At 39.5% G+C, this 19,805-nt stretch overlaps 1 protein-coding gene across 1 annotated transcript in view; it reads left to right on the top strand.

The window, feature by feature from the left end:
* Positions 1–7,264: 7,264 nt before the first annotated feature.
* CD247 (CD247 molecule) overlaps positions 7,265–19,805 on the top strand; it is a 45,678-nt gene continuing 33,137 nt past the window's right edge. Inside the window, 2 exon segments of the mRNA XM_036388850.2 lie at positions 7,265–7,321; positions 7,323–7,548. Coding sequence (XP_036244743.2) covers positions 7,265–7,321; positions 7,323–7,548 — 283 coding nt within the window.

Below are 19,805 nucleotides of genomic sequence, written 5' to 3'. Positions count from 1 at the left end.
AAAGTCATCAGCTGGTCTTATTTTTCCTCACCTCTTTTCCCTGTGCTCACCTTCATTCTGTTCAGCTCATTCAGGAATTTGTTTGTATGTTTCCTTTTTCCTGCCATCCAGGAGTAATACTGTGGCTTGGAACAGAAGAGGCTGAGTATAATCAATTGATACAGCTGTAAGCAATGAATCAGTGTTTTGATTTCTGTGTGTATCCTCTGCCAGGGCATGCTTGGAGTACCTGAGCATATTCTCAGCAGCAATGAAGTCAGCCTCCCCACCTGGGAGGCACCTGCACTCACAGGAATCTGACACAGGATAACTGCAGGCACCTCACTAAGCCACAGGATGTTTGTTAGCTGGGAATCTAATAAGGGTAATCATAACCTGTCATGTTCTGCTTCCTACTACATGTTCTTCCTTCTATTGATCTTGCTTATTGACATGTTTGTCTTTCTACTTCTTGATTTTCAATTTGTTTCTTGTGTTTTAAATGGAGGACTTGTGCCCAGTAGGCTCTTGCAACATGCAACACCATTACACAATAGATCTTAAATATATCAAGTATTCATTTAATCCTTTATTCAGTTCTCTCTGGAATTAATTTCTTAGCTGTTTAATACTGTGCCTGTGATCTTCACAATAAAATAGAAGTAGGTCAAGCAGAGTATCAGACTAACAGAAAAAGTGTTACTCGTAACTTAATGGATTAATTTGTTTGCTAAAGGTTTTTCCTGAGCAAAAACATTGAATCGAGATAAAATCCAATGAAGTGATATATTGTTGTTGAACACAAGAGGGTGCCACAGACTTACATTCAGCTGGAGTGTTAAATGTTTAATACTTAAAAGTGGTTATTGAATTCATCATAACTCAAAGATGCTGGAAAAGCAAACGACGGGGGCATAATATGAACAAATTCTTTTTCTACAGTGCTTTACATTATGAATGCTTCCCTCCATAAACACAGCAGCCTGCTGGCTGCAAAAAAAAAAAAAAAAAAAAGGAGCATTCATCATTTTTTTGTGTTTTGTAATCATTTTGTGCTACGGAGAGCTCAGAAGTAATATCCATGAAAATGATTTAAAGGTTTTTAAATTAAGTAACTCTAGTAAAGGAAATGGAGACAGGTATAGAATGCCTCGGAACACTGGCTGGGAGCAGCCGGCTCCAGGCCCAGCAATGCTTATTTCTGTCAAATCCAGAGAGAGGGGGTTCATTAGTGTGACCATGCTTCAGCTTAGGCTTATTAAGAGCTGAATTAAACCACTTGACTCTGATTTGTAATTTTCAACAGCTAATTAATCTTGGGTTCCTCAAGTGCCCCCAGGTTGCTCTCCGCTGGTTTGGGCTGCCCTGATGATGTGCAGGTGTTTGGGTGATGAGGCAGAGCTGGGGACATCCTGAAGCTTCCCCTTTCTTCATGAGGGCTGTGTTAGAGCTCAGGCTCTTGTTGCTTGCTCAGTCCTGCTGTCTTGGCCTTAATCCTGACTTGAGTGTGCCTGACCCTGGTTGCTGTCACCCGACCTCTGCTCTTCTCCAGGTACTGTGGGACTGCTTATTTTGGGGTTGAGACCACTGCCCTGCCCTCCTTCCCAGCTCCTCTTCTTGGTTCTCTCTAATAATTGTGTTTTCTCTGCTGGGGAGGTCAGCCCATGAGTTTCTCATACAAGCCTCTTGCAGTTACTCACAGGGCTCTTTGACTTAAGAACTGTGTCTAGAGGCTTCCTCAGAGTTTCTAAGTTGAATTGGTGTGTAAAAACATAAGGCTGTATTAATTCTGGCTATAGGAGTTAATGTTTTTCACAGCTTGGTTTTCTATGTAAACAAAGCTTAGGTAACGTTTCTAGGTACTTGCCTTTGTCAGATTTGTTTTTACTTTGTTGGATTCAGATTTGAAATGGGGAGTCTGACCTCAAAGCTAGCAAGCTCCTATAAATGTCATGCCAACTATGAGCTGGGGAGAGGAAATAAACCCTAGTTCACATATATTGAAGGTTAAAAAGTCATATTTTGAAAATTTGAGTTTCATTAGTTGTGCTGATTGTAGAGTTGGGAGTGCTCTGGTTGAGTGTGACTGGGTATGCAGTTAGTACCAGAGAGGGTGCAATTCTGTATTGTTCAGGGGATATTGGGTTTAATCAAAGAACTTGATAGCTATAATGATGATTCTGAGTTATTTTCTTCCTCTAGCTCTTAATATCCTACATTTAAAAGCCTCAAAAATTCCCCATTACTATTTGCTTCTGATTCCTACAGCTGCTAGGCCTAATTTTGCATAGAATTTCTCCAGTTTAAACAAAAAAGATGCCACCTATCTGGTGGTGGGCCCAACAGCTGCTGTGGGTCTTGTGGAAAGAGGACAGTCTCTCCCCTGACCTCAGTAGTATTGTCAGTGTATCCACACAGGTCTAGAACGACTTCATGTTATTTTTGCTACTGTCACTGACTCAGATTGTAAATTTACTTTTCCCTTCCTCTTACCTATAAAAATGTAGATACCAGTTTGTAGCACTCGTGTAAAATACTTGTAACTCATCTTGATACCCTTAGATGACAGGAATGCTTTATTTGAAGAATAAGATTACTTGCTTTTAATCTGTGAATAATTAATTTTAAGGCTTTTTAAAATAAATCTGTGATTGCTACAAGCTCAGAGTAACTTGACAAAACCAAATAGAGGGGGTGTGTGTACAAAGGGTGAGAAAGAGACAGTGTCAAGAAATAGTGTGTAATTGCATATCTAAGCATGTATATTTATATGAAAACATTGAAGATAATTTGTGTTTCTATAATTTTTTTATGCCAATGGAACGTGTTAAATATCTTCCAGTGTTAACAAGTAACTGTTTCTAGATTGAAAGATGGCAATTGTTTAGAGATAAGAAAGAGAAATAGTTGCACAAACCCTGCATTGTATGATTATAGGAACATTGCACACTAATTTCCTGTTGTCTTTTAGCCAAAAAACAGTTATCTAATCAAGCATGAATTGGATTTTTTATTTGTTTTAAATGCTTAAACGAATTTCAGTTAATTTAATTTTTTCCTCAGGTAAGCATTTGAAACGTGCAGAAGAGATGTGTGTTAGGGGTAAAGAGGGGAGGAGAATAAAGGAACAGTAGATGCTTACTACAGACCTTAAAATGTGTGTGCTTTTCAATATTGTTATATTTATAAAAGGCATAGCCTGCTAAGTCATATTCTGTACAGCCATGCAAGAAAATACTGAAGGTGTTCTATAATTAAAGTGAGCATTTTGAGCATGTGTGTAGTGTTAAGTCACAGAATTTTTCTACATATGCTGCAATGTAATTGGGGAAATTCACCTGCAATTAACAGGGTTGTTGATGATGCCAGGGAGAGTAGCTTGAGTAACTGAAAAGAAAAGAAGCACTGTTCCTCCTCCTTAAAATATGGTATAAGCAGTGGTCTCTTGAGTGCATTAACAACAACAAAATCCAGAGCAGATCATAAAGGTGTCACTGGGGAGGGAAAAATTGGATATTACAGATTCAGTAGTCTCAAAATTGAGCATTCAAAGAGGGTGCATTTTAACTTTCTCCTAACAAGTCCTTTATAGGTTTCCACAAACCCTGTTGCACTGAAGATTTTAAGACCATAGCAGGAAAAAGGAAACTACCAGTCACAAAAATCCCTGAAATAATGAATAGAGATATGTTTTTGCATGGCATCAGGGCCTGTTTATAATCTCCCACAGGAAACATGCACTCTTGACCATATTTGTCTTTGTGATCCTGCACAGGTGTCCCTTTTTATGTTTGGGGGTTTTTTTTCTTGTTGCACGTGTCAGGGTTTCTATTTGCTCGATGCAGCTGCAAGGAGTAGTGACAGTCAGGTGGGTTTTCCTTGGAAAAGCAGTATTTTCATACACAAAGGGGAGCAGTTGTAGCAAGAGCAACTCCTTCTGTCTCCCTGTTGGGAGCTGCAAAGCAAGACCTGTAGTTAGACACTGTCTTCTTGCCAGCTCTCCATTTGCTGGCAAAAGTGCAGGGCAGGGACTAATCCTCTTGGAATGCAGCCATTACCACTAAATAAGTATTAATTGCTGCATTCCAAGGGGATTAGCACAGTTGAACCCAATTATGGCAAATCGAAGCTGCACTGTAAGGCACTACAGTGCATTGAGATGCAGTGAAGCAGTGTAGGACTGTCAGTCTCCAACATTTTATCAATAAAAATTGTGGGCTTATACACTATAAACAGCAGACCATTTCTTTTCAGTGTCTTGGTCTGAGTGGCATGCCTGGCTGGAAGCTACAGCCTGCACACCAGTGAAAATTGTTGCTTTTTTAAACACCCATTATCTTTGTGTGAACATCTCAGAAACGTTTTTAATACTTGTAGAGTTAATTATGGCACTGCAAGCATCACTTCCCTGCTGGACCAGGGGCAAGGCTCTGCAGTCTGTCTGGATTCTCACATCTCTGAAGTCGGCCAGCTCCTCCATCAGGTGATGTAGGAATTAATTTTGCCTGCAAGTGTTAACTGTATCAAATAGGCTTAGGAGAGCTCCTGATAACCGACCTGTTCTCAATCCCAGCAGTCTGCAGTGATGATTACAGGCATATCTCTGTGGTAGCAATACAGGAGCCAGAGGGCAGTGTGTAGTTATATATATTTTTTTAATCCTCAGCTTGACTGTGGTGTGGGTTTGGTTTTTTTTTTTTTTTAGTTTTCATTTATTTCCTGTTAAAACTGCAAACCCTGCTGCTTTTTTTTTTATGGTATAGTCAAAGCATAACCAGTAAGCGTGAAAAGGGAATGCTTCTGGGAATGAATCAGCCTCTTGCATTAGAGCTGTTCCAGGATTTTTTGTGTCCAGAGAAAGGATGGCATATGGATGCACAGAACCAGTTGAATGTATGCCTTGACTACTTTATGGAAGATCTTATCCTTACGGATAATGAGCTGCACCTTAACCAGCATTAAACACACTGAGCTGTACTTGGGGACCACTTCAGTTCCCTGACCCATTCTGTTTCAGGAACCACAGATCAAATATTGCAGTCTTCCCAGTGCAGGTAATTCTTGAGAATGTACTTCCCTCCACCCATATGTTTAGATGAAGAGTCAAGTTTAGCTGAGAGCTTTTCTTAACACAGCAGGAAGGGTTTTATATTTCCACTGTGGCCTTGTCTGTATTGAGAAAAATTGCTGCTGGTTCAGCTGAACAAGGGTTGGCATTCATTTCTAGTCCAGGGTTAACAAAGTCCTTACAATCTGACTGAAGTGAGTAAACTGAAACATCAGTATGGTTTAAACTGTTGGTAGAAGTGCATTTGCAAGATTGGTCAATGCACAATGTGGGCAGGAGGTGCTGAAGTTTTTATAGCACTGTGTAGCTCCTGGAGATGCAAAGACTAGAAAGGCTGAAAAGAAGGTGACACTCTAAGCAAACCATTCCTCATGGTAGAATTGCAAACCTTATGAACACTGAAAAACCTTTTCCTAGAGAGGAGACCACTTCCCCTTTATCTTTTCCTCTACTGCTTTTCTGCATGTGATTTGCGTCTCTCCCACACCATACTTGTTGTGAGAATAATCCATAATACAAGCATGAGTGCTCTTCTGTATACTTTGATTATATTTGGATAATGATAAGCTTGCCTTAGTTCAAAAGCTGAGGGATGGGGAGGTGGGAATTTCAAGGGGCACTGTCATGCAAAGCCTTTTTCCGACTCTACCCACACTTCCAAGTGAAGTCCATATACTCCATTTCTCTGACCTTTCCCTATCTAGACATCAAAACACACTGGCCCAACTGCTGTTCTCCCAGTGTGCCTACTGTTGCTATTAATCTCTCTTTCTTACACAGCTCTTCATTTCTTTCCCTTACCTTTGGCCTCAGCTCTTTATTCAAAGTGATAATTTGCTGGCTTTCTGCCGGAGGGAGAAGCTATGATCAATAACAGGAGGAGACAGAGGTCAGTGGAATAGTGATGAGCAGTGCCATCTGCTTCTCTGGAAACACAGTTACCCAAAAATATCAATAACTAGGATGATATTTCAGCTTTTGGATAAGGCATCAGTGAGATTGAGGCAGCCAGCAGTGAGAGCAGGGGTCTTTTTTCTGCTCACTAATTCCTTGTTTCAGCCAATCTTCTGTCACACAGAGATGTGGACAGCAAAGGGCTTTATCCAGCTTGCACTGGAATATAGAACATGTACCTGAGCACAGCCATTTCTGGGGCTAATAACACCTCGTTCAGGTTCAGTGCATGGCAGCTCTCCTGGGCTGTGCTCTCCTTTCTGCCTGGTGGTGTCAGAGCCCAACTCCAGCCTTTTCTTGGAGCTTTTGGGGTAGAATCAGCACAAAGAAAACCCTCCCCAGGGCTGGGAGAGAGCAGAGACTCAGTAACACAGAAGGGTATGCTGCACTATTACACCTGGTGCTAGACTACTACTAGTGTCTAGTACTTTTGGTATTGACTGGCACAATATATAATTATTCAATTAAAGGAAGAGACTCTTTTATCCATGTATTAGCCTTATTACTCTAGACAGCAAGGTGACGAATTTCTTCCAAGAACTTCAATTTACTTTGCCTTCAAAAGCCTTACCTTTTTGTAGCATAATAACCTTACCTTTTTGTGCATAATAACTCTCATCCCACCATACTTCAGGGAAATTTTTATCATCTGTTTCTGTACCTCCTGGGGATGCACATTCCTCTTTCTTTTCTAAGAATTAGAGACAAGAGAAAAAAAATTATGCATTGAGATGCTTGGACTTCCTCCCAGCCTAAGCTCTGGTCCTCAAGTGCATTATTAGTATTACTATTGTAAACATTAAACATTCAGTGATCTGTTGAGCCAGATGTATTTTGATGGGAGTGAGGCTGAGCTTTAAGCCATTAGGTTTACCTAAGCTATATTTTTCTAATTCACAGTTGTCTAAAATGAACTTTCATTTATTAATGAAAAAGTGAAAATTTTTATTTGCCTGCATTCAAAAAGAGCACAATAATGTGAGATGTCTTACAAAGTGGGAGTTAGAAATGAGTTTTGTATTGTTATGAGTTTAGACAACTATATTTTTCAAAAGTGACTATAACTTACAGTTTTAAATTTCTATTTCTGCCCTGTGCTGCACACTGGGAATAGTTGCATAAACCCCTTTTTGAAGTCAGGTCAAATTCGATCCCAGAAAGAGAGACCAGCAGCCACTGAGTGGGGATGATCTAGAAACCATCAGACAAAGTGGAAAAAAAACCCCATCTCACAGAAAAAATCATCTAGCAGAGAGGAAAAGGATGAATAACAAAGGAAACCCCAAACATCAGTACCAAGAAGGCAAACCCCAGCCCTCACTCAGAGGCTGTGAAGGCAGAGGAAGCCGGCAGGTGGACTCCGAAAGCTCTCATAGGAGCTGAGCCTCTTCCTGTGGCGGCCACACACCAGCACAGCCCGTGGAGGAGCTGCTTCTTCTTCTTCTTCTTCTTCTCTCCCGTCCCCAGCGCTGTCCAGCTTGGCAAGATGAAGAGGTGGAGGAGGATCGCCATCCTTGCCACCCTGCAGGCCCAGCTCCCAGCCACAGGTAAAGGCGGGCTTTGGGTTTGCCAGGGGTTCCTGTAAAGCTCTTTTGAGGAAAGGCTGCGATGTTTCTGTGGTGGATTCACCACCATTTTGGTAGCAGGAGGGTGTCTGTGTGAGCACCTCAGCCATGTCTGCCCCCTGTGAAGGAGGAGAGGGATCTGCTGTGTTGAACTGGCCTGGGATAAAGAGGAAGGATGGGATGAGGGGCCCCTGCTCCTGCTGGAGCGACGCCACAGCTGAACAGTAACTAAACAAAGCTCCCAGGCCTCACCTGGGCCGCTTTCCCTGCGATTCCAAAGGGCAGGTTTGAGGCAGTGATGGAAAAGTTGTCACTCGAAGTAAGATGCATGGGAGAGGCTTCTCATGGAGATGGTTTGTGGCCCACAGCAGAGCTGGCAGGCGGGAAATGGGGCACAGGTGGTGACAAAAGGGCAGGGCCCTTCCCCTCACGTCCCTGCCATCTGCTCTTCTCCACCAGACACGGCACAACATGAAGCCATTTCTTCCTTTGTGTAATTTATTTGTGTGGTGCACAGGCCTGCCCTGCCTGGGCACTGAGTGGAGCAGCTTCGGTGTGCACAGATCTTCCAAAGTCAAGTTTAGTTTGAGGAGGAATTTACTTTTTAGGAGCTCAGTAGATGAAAAGAGCAACAAAATTTACATCTGGAAAAGGCCTCAGGTGAGGTCTGAATATGCCATAGGCCACATCTGAGCTTGCGTTAGAGCCAAATCCTCTGGAAGATTTCCCCTCCTCCATGTACACACTGGCTGTACTTGAACCCAGCATCCTCAAGAGCTTGGGTGACTGCCACAGACATTTTATGGGAAAGTTTTCTGCGGATGAGAGGAGGGTTTTGCAGCTGCTTTCTAATGCTCTGGAACCAGTCTTGGTGATTTGTGGAATTTTTCTTTCCAGGAGGGTTTTGAGGGGGGTTTTATATTCTGTGGCAGGCCATGATTTGTGTTTGTCCTCCCTTCAACCTCTGGGGCCTCTGTCCCTTTCTGATACCCAAATATGATCCTGTACTTTAGTATACTTCTCATATTTTGTGCCTTGTTCTGTATCCACAGATGCATGTAAGGCTACAAAAGTATGGAAGTTACTTTAGGCCAAAATCCATCTGCAAAACCATCTTTATACATTTCCTCCCTTTTAACCCATCACACAATGTCTGTAGTTCAGGCTCCTATTTGTGCATATTCAGCAGAAAACTTCGAAAAATGTGTAATGCAGCTTGCAGAGGTGTCTGGTGCAAAGCTCTTGGGGTATTCACACTCACAAAGAATAAATGGTTCAAGTTTCGAAAGGGATGCTGTTGTCACTGATTTGGAGGTGGCTGCCTGTGGATTTCAGGGGAAGTATTTTTGATTGGATACCTATAATAGTTTGAAGTATAGCAGCATTTAGCCAAAGAGTGTAGATAAAATAGAAGAAATATAAATCAAAACTTGTGGAATTGTTGCCACGTTATGGATACAGAACAGACAAAACCAAAAATGTAAGATCTGTCATGAATTTAGTTCAACAATGAGACCAAACAGTTGGGTTTTTCAGCTCAGAGCTGTGAGCAGAAAGATTTTCTGCTGCCTGGAGTGTTTTCAAGCTTTCTCAGAGTTCACTTCTAGAGATAGGAACTTTAGTCCTTCCCTAGAAGGACTTCTAGGGAAATGAACTTTTAATTTTTTCATGAAATAAGCTCAGACGGATTCAGTACAGATTCAGTAAGCTGCATACCTCCTCACAGTGAGTTAATTCCACTTCACTATAAAGTGTTTGTGCTTATTCTTTAAAAGGGCAGCTGAAAGATGCCACCAAGATTAGCACTGAGGAACTTGCAAAGCTTTTCTATTTGATCTTTGAGTTCTGAAGTAAATACATCGGGCATGAGGGGAAAATGTTTTAAAGTAATTCTAGAGATGGGCCATGAATTCTGACGCAGACTTTGAATTTATTGACGCCAGACCACAAATTTCAGAATCCTCAAATTTGGCCTTTGAGAAATTACAGAGGGAAGGCATCTCACATTTTCAAATACACATTTATATATATATATATATATATATATATATATATATATATATATATATATGTTTAATTTTCTTTATTTTCCCTCTTCAAAGGTACAGAAGTGTACATCTGGAAATCTAGCTGAGGTCCTCCTATAACCCTCTGTTAAAAAGTCCATGAAGAGTATTAATTTTAATTATGAGCAGATGATTTGTTAGTCCTTTGTTGAGACAAGAATATTAGAAGACTTGTACCTGAATATCACAACTAAAATGGCAAAAACCTTCATGCAGTTGACACAGCTTTTGTTCTGAAGCATGATAGGCTTTGATAGCAAAAAAATAATCGTGTGAGCAATACTGTAGAGTTGCCCCCCTATTTTTTTCAAGCCTGATGAGATGATGCTTTGATTTATACAAACACACACAACATTGCGTGTATATAAATGTATGTGCAGGAATTTAAGAACAGCCCTTCCCTCTTCTACACTTCTTTACAGAGCCACTTTTCTCAGAATTGTCTGCTAAATGGAACAGGACAGTGCCCTGTTTTCAGCTAACTCTGTGGAAATTACAGCGGTGTTGGTCTTTACCAGATGTTACTTGCACAGCTCATTTCCACACTGTTTTTCTGCTCTGCATATCTCTATCTCCTGCCCATTGGGTTGCCGTGATGCCATCAGCCTTTTTTAGTCAGTTCAGGGACAGGTAATAGGTCTTACCATTACTTCTTTTCTTCCCTCTCATCAGCTGCTCTGCAAATGACAAGATTTGTAGACCAGGAGTTGTTTACAAGCTTGTCCGAGGAATCCAAAGAAGTAAATTCAGATTTTTTTTTATACCATCCTTGTGTCCTTATGCACTGCCTTAAGTTCTCCGAGATGCGTTCTTGTTACTCCTAGGGGGGGAAAAAATATAAAGGCTTAATTTTACATGTTTTATTTCTTTTATTTCTCCTGCCTGTTCACATTGATTCATTAATAATTCATGGAAAAAACCCTATGAACTGGCAGAATGGAACAAAATGTAGGCAATGTAGCCTTTCTTTGTAAAGGGACATTTGTTGAGCCCTTGCTATGTTCAATTCTGTAATGCTTGTTACAGAGCAAGTGCTTTCTAGCTTAACCCTCCAAGCAGAATTCCTAATCAGTGAAGTAACAAATTAATGATCACATTCCTTTTGGTTTTTTATGTGCACTAGATGGGAAGGATCTACAAAATACAGAAGGCTATCTGCAAAATATATTTATATTTTTCCTCTGTGTGTCCTTCTTAAGTAAGACCAGGTGGATAAAAAGCCAAAGTGGAGTTTAAAAAAGGAGGTTCACTAGCAGCTTAAGGGGACAAGAATTTGATGTCTAAATGAATGTTTATGTGAGGAATGTTTTTGACAACCATTTTCTGTTGTTCACACAGACTTTGAATGGTGACTAGCATGTGAAATAAATTTTTTATATTTTTTTTCCTTGCATATTTCCATTAGGATATATGGGTTATTCCCTATCTCTTTCCAAATTCTAACCAAACTCCCTTTCAAAAAAAAAAAAAAAGAAAAAATGCTTTTTTTTGCACAATTGCAAACAACCATCGACTACTCCTCCCCCTTTCCAACTAAATCATCTATTTGAGTGTCTTTATTGTACGTAGAAATGTAAGATGCATCAGCTATTCTGGCAAGAAAATAGAGGATATTTTTAGTTGGCATGAATGGAAGATGCAGCTTTTAAAAAATATTTAAAATGTGTATTCTGCTAAAGGTATCTATTTTCTCCGTGTGCATGTAAAACTTGTAAGCGTATTGTTGACTTTTCACTCTTCTGACTTTGGTCAACAGATAAATTTAAGTTTCATTGCTGTTTTTTTTTTTAATGTTAAGAGAGCAATTTATGCTATTCTAGAGTCTGTGAGAAGATGAAATTTTTCAGATTTTTCTGTTGTTGTCAAAGGTAATATTTTAAGACTGGGATTGAGTATTGTTTTCTTAATTAACTTAAGCTCTGGTCTTTTAAGAAGTATATAGTATTTTTAGCTTTTAAAGTAAGACAGTCCAAAGCAGGGGTTTTTTTTCAGGAAAGCAATGAAAACATTTATCTCCATTCTGTACTTTGATTTATAACTTCAAATATAACAGATAAAATGTGCAGGCAAATGAAACTCTTGGTTTGCAGTTCTTCGATCCATTCACCCAAACACAGGAGCCTTGGAAAACAGCAAAATGCTTGTGGTCAGCCCCAAACAGTGGATGCATCCATCTTTGTGGAAGCTACACTTTTTTTCAGTCCTTTGCCAATATAACTATAAAAAATAGAAGTAGAAACCAGCTAGTTCCTCAGCCTCAGAGGTCACGAGCACTGGTGAGTGCAAGTTCTGCTTAAGTGATAGAAGCCACCTCCATTTTTGAGCCATGTAGATCGGAAGTATTTTAAGTCCTACAAGTTCCCTAGGAATAAACCATCAACCTTTGGAAGCCCATTGTGTATTTTGTTCTTAATCCTTTGTTATGTATCTGTTAAGTCTTACAAGAACAGCAGCTCTGGAGTTTTCCGTCGTTCCGTGCTTTTGGTTTATGGCAGTATGTTAAATATCTGCTTGTGGAGCCTGATGAAATGCTTGTACTATCTGGCCTATTTCTTTTGTGAGATGTACCTGTAGTGAAAACTTCACCTTTATCCTGACTCTTTCTGAGTAACAGACCATTCTTTTCAGTTTGTTGTATTTTTTAAGTGAAGGAGAAGCCATAATGGTAACACAATTCTCTGAAAACTCAGATAATGCGGATGTGAAATATATACCGAATTAGAATTAATGGAACCTGACAGGGGAAAAAGATTGGAAAATTTTCAACAAATGATAGAATAAACAGCAGCAGAACACACTGAGTAAGTCTAGAGGGTGGCCAGTGGTCAATACCTGTGGGCTATTTTGTTTTGTTTGGTTTTCTTAGGAAATCTCACAGTATATGATTTATGTACAATTCAAGCTGCTGTCTTAGGTAAAAATCTTAACTTTCTCTGCAAATAAACTTTTTTAGTTTCCTGGTAACATTTTCTAGCTTGTATGTTCACCTTGAAATGCAAACCTGCATGGCTCCAGAAAAAATAAAATAGAAAACTAGCTATAGAACTTGTCACTTATAATTATTATTTTTAGGTAATTGCTATTTTGGGGGGGGGGGGGGGGGCGATAGCATGCTGCAATGCTCATGGCTGCAAGCACTAAAAATAGTTTCCTCATAAAAAAAAAAAAAGCGCATGAAACGTTTTGACCCAGAGAACACTTAGAGAAGCTTTTTTCCTAACACCCCTCCAAGTTTGTATACTAAAAATGTATTAATAGATTTTGTTATTTACATCAGAGTAATGGTCTGAAATGCTTTTCTAATGGGATAAGGTGCAATATCCAGGAAATTGAGGGAATACTAATTTGGGTGGTGTTTTACTTCAAGTAAGCGTACACTGGCCATTGAATAAAGACCTACGTAACTAAAAACCGCTTTTCCTGGTTGTTCATCCTAATTTCATAATGACTTTGTTCCAGACAAGAGCATGGGTGTTTTGCATTCATTTCGCTTAGAGTGTTGCTGTCGTCTGCGTGACAGCCAAATGTGAAATAAACAGAGCCAAATATTTATAAAAACGCTTCCCAGATACTTAACGCATCAGCGTGTTGTAAATTCATTCTGATTCCCTATGGTGTGCATCTCCTCACAAAGCAAACTGAAACTCTGGGGAAACAGAACAGAAAAATCTTCAGGTGCTGACCACTGGATGGGTGGGAGCAAATCAAGGCTCTCTGTGTGAGTATGTGGATTTGGAGCAGGGCTCAAACTAATGAGGTACTTTGTTTTCAAAACATTTGTTTTTAATTAGTTCATGTAAAAATCCAGCTCAAACTAAAATTGAACATCCAGTATTTTACTTCTGAGCAGATCAATCTGAAGGAAGAGTTTGGTATAATCTGACAATGTCACTTTTTAAATACTCTCAGCAAACTCAACTTCCTAATGGTGGATATTGTGCATTTCTAGGTATCAAATGTTCATTTTGTCACTCAGAAATAGCTGAAAATTTTAATTACTCCTTTAAAAAATATATATATATATAAAAATTGTATTCCCGAGCTGGGATCCTCTAGCTCATAATTAATACAGCAGAATTTTAAACCTTTGCAAAGAAAAATTCTAGTGCGTATCGTATTATATTGAGTTGTAAAATCAAATTCCTACAACATTTGGTCATTTCTTCAATTGCATATGAACAACCTTCAGTCAGGGAACCCCACATCAAGTCATTGGGAGCAAAAATTATTTCTGTTTTTATCCACTCTGTGTTGTTGCTATTTAGGTAGTTTTCCATCCGGCCATGTGAAGCCAGGTCCAGGGAAGAAAGTGTTAGCGGAATTTGGATTTCTCTCCCTCTCTTTCTCTCTCTCACGGACCTTTTTCTCTCCATGATGCAGATTTGCACAAGGTCATCACTTTGGGCTTTAATGTAAGTAAAGTAATTTCAGCAGCACTTTGTGCACACGTGCAGGTGCGTTGCTGGAGATGGCAAAAATAGAATAAGTCCTCCGAGTTGGATTATTAATCATTCTCTAAGGGAAGGAAGATGGGATACAGACTGAGAGGAATACTATATTATTGGTATCTTGTAAAAAATCTCTACCTAAACACAGTTTCTAAGAAGCAAACAACTAATTCTTGTGAATTACTACAAGAAGAGTTGCTCCGTTCATAAAGTGTCATCCATGTAGCAAATTAGTATCTTTGGATAATTTTTGGAAGAATGCTGTTTAAACTCTATGTATTTCTTCCTAACAACTTGCTGTTAATGTTCAGGATTCATTTGTTGTTTTATGTTATTTTATTATTTGTTGCCTAGAGGTAAAATACCTGAGTTAGTGTCCAGAGGGGAACTTATTCTGAAAGTCTAAGTCATTATAGGCTAGAAACTCTTAAGGCAATTTGTAATAAAAATATTTTCAAGAAAAGTATAGGGAGGCAGTGCTGTCTGAAGTAATGCAAGTGTACATTTTTGTTTGAAATTTTTAATTTTCATATTTCTCAGAAAATTTTAAAAAATCTTGCTATTAATATTTGTTCACACTTAATAGTCTGTTGGAATTTGAAGAGATACAAATGCAACACAACCAAAGTGATACTTTCCTGGAGGCTTACACTAGGGAAGGATTTGACTTCATCCTTGTTTGTTACCTGCGGGTTTTTTTTCCTGCTTATTTATCAGTCACATCTTCATTACTAAGGGGCTCCTGGTTCTTTCAGTCTCTTTCAGGACATGTAAATTCTCTGCCTAATTTTTTTCTGAGGGCTTTCTCTGGTGAGTGATGTGGAAGAAGGAAATATTTGCAGGTGGTAATCTCAAAGAGAATTAGTGAAAGCAAATGAGAAAACCTTTCAGAGAAAGGAACGGGAATCACTATACCCCATCACTTGTTGCCGAATTTTTAACTTCTTGAGGCTATTGATCTTTTAAATGTAAAGCTGAGCACTCGTGTGTTATGAGCATAACTACAGCCAGTAAGCCAGAGAAGAAAAACAAGCTTAACCCATCTGGATTTCAAGCAGAAGGTGAAACACCATTCCAGTTACTTTAAAAAATAAGCTTCTAATATATGCCAGAAAGGCTTTCTAGAATTTACCATCTCAGACTATGCATCTAAAAAGGAAAGAAAAAATATCTCTAAAATCTCTTGGATAAAATTATTTTAATTATGCTTTCAACAGGACCCATTCTCATTTTTATTGGAGCAGGGAGATGATGGAAGCTTTGCCTACCCACGGCCCGTGTTCTGGATGAGCAGAGTGGTGCAGGGAGCGCTGATTCCCATGGCACGGAGCTGCATCCTGCTCTATCTGGGTCAGGCACAGAGGGGTGGCCGTTCACTGCCGATGAACAGCCGTAAAATGCCCTCCTCTGAAAGCCCAAACCACCCCCCAGTTTGGCAGATGGCCCCTGCTTTCTGCATCAGGCTCACTGCAGTTTGCTGACAATCCGTATTTCTTTTTCTCCAGAAAATTATTCCTGATTTCATTGGAAAGAGCACAACATTGTCCGTTGTTTGTGTTTTTGGTTTTTTTAAATGCAGAAAGTTCGCAAGAGAGAATAATTTTTTGAGGCTGTCTTGATGTGATCTAAAGTTCTGATGAAGATTGTTTGTAACTTCAGAATTATGGTCCGCTCCCCAAAGTTTGGAAAGAACTACAGATGTTCAAGAATTTTGCTTTTCTTTTTCCAAAGTGGTTTACCTAAAACATAATGAAATATTCAATGTTGTGCCAACTGGAGTAATTAACTGACTTTTTTTTAATTTCCACAATGCGATCCATTCTGATCACATCTCTAAGTGTTTCTCCTTGACTCAAATGTTTAAAAACCCCCAAATTCTCTCACAAAATTACTTCTTTCTAGAAGAAGCAGTTTTAATTTATCTTGGTTTGAATTCTCTCCTAAATTTCAGATGTCTCTAGTATTAATGTGAACTAGGCAGAAGTATTATTTTCCCTCTCCTATTCATGCAACTAAATTAATCTTGTTTTTCCTAATAATTCAGATGTTATTTCACTACTTGACTCAAAACCCAGCTGCACTACAATGCATTTGTTTCTGCTGTTAGCTATGTCTCTCCTGATGGAAAAGGAGAACTGCTTATTTTCAGGTTTGAGACAACTTTTTTTCTTCTTCTTATAACTCTCTTAAAGAAGTTACGGATATGAACCTTCAGCCCTATCTTGTGGTAACATCTTTTCCAAAGTGTTTTTCTCTGATTTTATCTTCCTCAGCTGCAAAGAAGTAGCTAACAGGTTTGCCCCCTTTCTCTCTTGCTCTTCTTTTTACATCCTGAACCAAATGTTTATTTGTTAGACATAATGGTTGTAGTAGAACAAATATCAGGTTTAAAACAGAGCTAAAAGGGAAGCAATTTCTGCAAAACTTCAAAATACCTTAACACTTCCCCCATACCACCCCCTTCTATTTTCTATTAGGTTAATCAGAATCCTTCCAAAGTATTTTTGTGAGACACCAAAAAGTCAGCAATTTGTGTTCTGCATTGGGAAGAGGGAAATGCAGATCCAGCTCTTTATTCTGAATGATTTGGAGCAGGAACTTGAATGGGGCTCCCACATGCTAAGCCATTTGAGAGACTCTTGATTTTGGTGAGAGATTCTAACAGAGTCTAGAAAAATTCCTTGGTTAATGGGTCATCAGAATTTGCTTCTCATGAGCTTGACAAACCTAAAAAATCTCAGCCTCAGCTGTAGTATTTTACAGAATCAGTTTAATCCTTTGCAGTCAATTAACAGGGTATGTGTCTCTAAGAGTTTTCCCATCCACACTGGCAAAAATTGTTGTGCTCTCTTTAGTGGCATCTCTATTCCAGCACAACCAGGATCACTGAGCAGGTTCCTGTGAGAGAGACTCTGCAAAATGATGCACAGAGGTGGGGCTGTCCCTCGTGCCTGGTTATATAAAAATAGTATTATTATGAGGACTGATAGTATTTGCTTATATATGGATGGTTCTGCCACTGCTGAAACCACGTGAAATTATAGAAGACTGGAAGAGTTAGACGATGGCTAGCAAATCTTAAAGATATGCAGGGGTCTCAGGGATTCAGCAACATGAAATTTGATCAGCAGAGACAGTCGGAGAAAACCCAGCACATGTGCTGACCTTTCCTGAACAGAAGGATTATCTGGAGGGCTTCAGGTATTTAAAAAGATCTGGCAAGCAGTATCACCTCTAGATGTGCTGTGACTGTAATGTGGGGTTGGTAATTAATTTCTGTCAAACTTTCCCCTTCTAATTAGTTCATGTCAGTTTTAGTAAGTGCCACTTATTTAAGCATAGCTAATTTAAAAGTAATTTGGCTATCTTGCTTAGGCAGCTGCCCAATGGCGTTAGCAGGAGTTTTGCTTCAGACAAACTGCTTGGGCATTTACCCAGCTGCTCAGCCAGGCTTTTGCAGCTCACACAAAGATCTGTGCTGGAGGAAAGGTGCTGTTATCAGATAGCTGGAAACCAATTTAGTGATGTTTTTGTGAGCTGCTGCCACCTCCATAAAGACTGCAGTATATGCCAACCACTTGGGAAGGAGAAAGTTTCTCATTCTGTGCCTTTGGCTTCAGTGGGATCTTCATTTCTTTTGAAGTTTTAGGGTCACACTATAATAAAAACCAGTATAGTGTTCAGCCTCATCCATAGTTAGAAGGTATCTTATACACAAGGAAATGAGGGCCTATAAGCAGTTATATTATCTAGCATTTATTTGTCAATTTGCAGGTATAAATGATTATACAAAGCAGTTTAATGAGATCTGCAGTTTAAAAAGGTATAATTCCTAAGGCAGTTTTGTTTTGAGGTTTTCATCTTTAACTCCTCATTATCTTGTTTTGTTGGAGTTCTGATTATTTTGAAAGTTTCTTCTGGTGCTTTTTAATCCATCTGATTAGGAAGATGGCTGTTAAGATACTAAGAAAAATCAATATGAATGAAATGTAACATTTTTAAATCGGGCAGTTTGAACTTTGGAATCTTTTTTGAAGGATTTGTAGATAATTCTGGCAATTCCAATCATCCCCAATGGTCTTTCTCCCCTTAATGAAACAGGGCTGGTTTTTAGATAAGGCAAGAAAATAAAAAAATGGGGTTGCAGGTTTTGTACTTGTGGTTGATGATTTACTCTGCAACCTTTAGAAATCCACTGGAATGTGTGTAGGCTTTCCAATAAACTGGAACAATAAATTCCAGCTCAATTCCAGCTAAAATGGGCCATACTTTGGCCTTTTTTGTTAACTGTACATTACTTATCTGATTGCCAATACACAAAAACACTTAGAAAGTGTTAACACACATGGTCCTGAAGACTATATGGTACTTTAGAATTTGATTAATCAACACAGAGGTTTATTTGCCTATTTCATGATGGCATTTTGAAAGCTGAGATCTATCAAGCATCCTTTGGACCCTCCAGAGCAATGTGCTATATATATAGGAAATTAAATAAGAAAATTATATCTAGGAAATTTAAATAGTGCCTGCATCTAATTTGCTGCTACATTCACACACACAGTAACATGTCCTGCTTACAGGACAGCCCTGAGTTGCCATGGAAAACAGCAAACTATTTCCTTTCCCACTCTTTAAAATGCCTTTGTTATTCAAAACTCAATTGAACTGATGAGAGTAAAAAGTAAAATAAAGATTAAGAAAGTAAAAATTAGTTATGGATGTGCTGTTAGTCTTCCTCAAGTGGGGATAGAGAGAAAAAAATAATGTCTGTGTGTTATTTCACAGATACAAAGAAGCTGGAGCTCTTTAGGAAATGTGCTTGAGAGCTGAAGAACATTTATTGCTCTCCATACCACACATGCATCTGTCACAGCTCTTAACATGATGATGTTTAGCCTGGTTGGCAACCAAGTGTTGTTGTTTAGAGACAGCCTTTCTGGGATCACAAAAATACAAACCCAATTATTCTAGCTACCTACTGCTTACTCCTGCAGGAGCATCTGTGCTAAGACCTGACGATTGTAATGTCTAAATATCTCATTTAGCTAACTAAAGTGTGATATTTTGGTTGGGAGTAGCTCTTGCTGTTGCAGTGGATGTTGAAGCTCGGCTCTCAGCCGCCTGCCTGCCTCCCCCTGCATGCTGCTTTGCCCCCAGCTAGCCGAGGATTTGCCCTATGCATTAACTATTAACCAGGCATCAAGGCAAGGCCCTCCTTTGGGGATTGGCCGCAGTTTATTTGCTCTGAGTGTGGAGAGCTCTGTTGCCTCAGGCACCAAACAGAGCACCTTGGTCTTGAACTCGCTGGTCTGGGGCTGCTGAGGAGTGCAGTCGCCTGAGGGGAGCTGTATTTCAGCAGAGCTCTTGGTCTGCCTGCTTTGGCTTATCCAGGGTAATACCTGTAACGGGGCTGGGAAAACGCTCCACACCTGGCATTTCCCTATTTTCTGTGTCATGAGTGTGAACCAGACAGGCGTGAGTTTGACTGAAAGCTACTTCATGGTTGGTTTTTTTTTCCCAGGCCTTTCAGTCTTGGTGTCTTGAGCTGAGAAGGAAAAGTGTGAAATATTTGGTGATAGAGCCCTTAAGCCAAGTGGCACTTTGAATGGAGTTTACATATAATTAGTCAAAACATTGCCTCTTAAACATCTGTATGTAGCATGTAAAAGAACACCCACTTGAGTGTTCATGCAGGGGATGATTGCTGCCTAAAATACACTGG

Source organism: Molothrus ater, chromosome 2 (genome assembly GCF_012460135.2).
Source record: "Molothrus ater isolate BHLD 08-10-18 breed brown headed cowbird chromosome 2, BPBGC_Mater_1.1, whole genome shotgun sequence".
Lineage (NCBI taxonomy): Eukaryota > Metazoa > Chordata > Aves > Passeriformes > Icteridae > Molothrus > Molothrus ater.
This window is presented reverse-complemented; position numbering and strand designations above follow the sequence as displayed.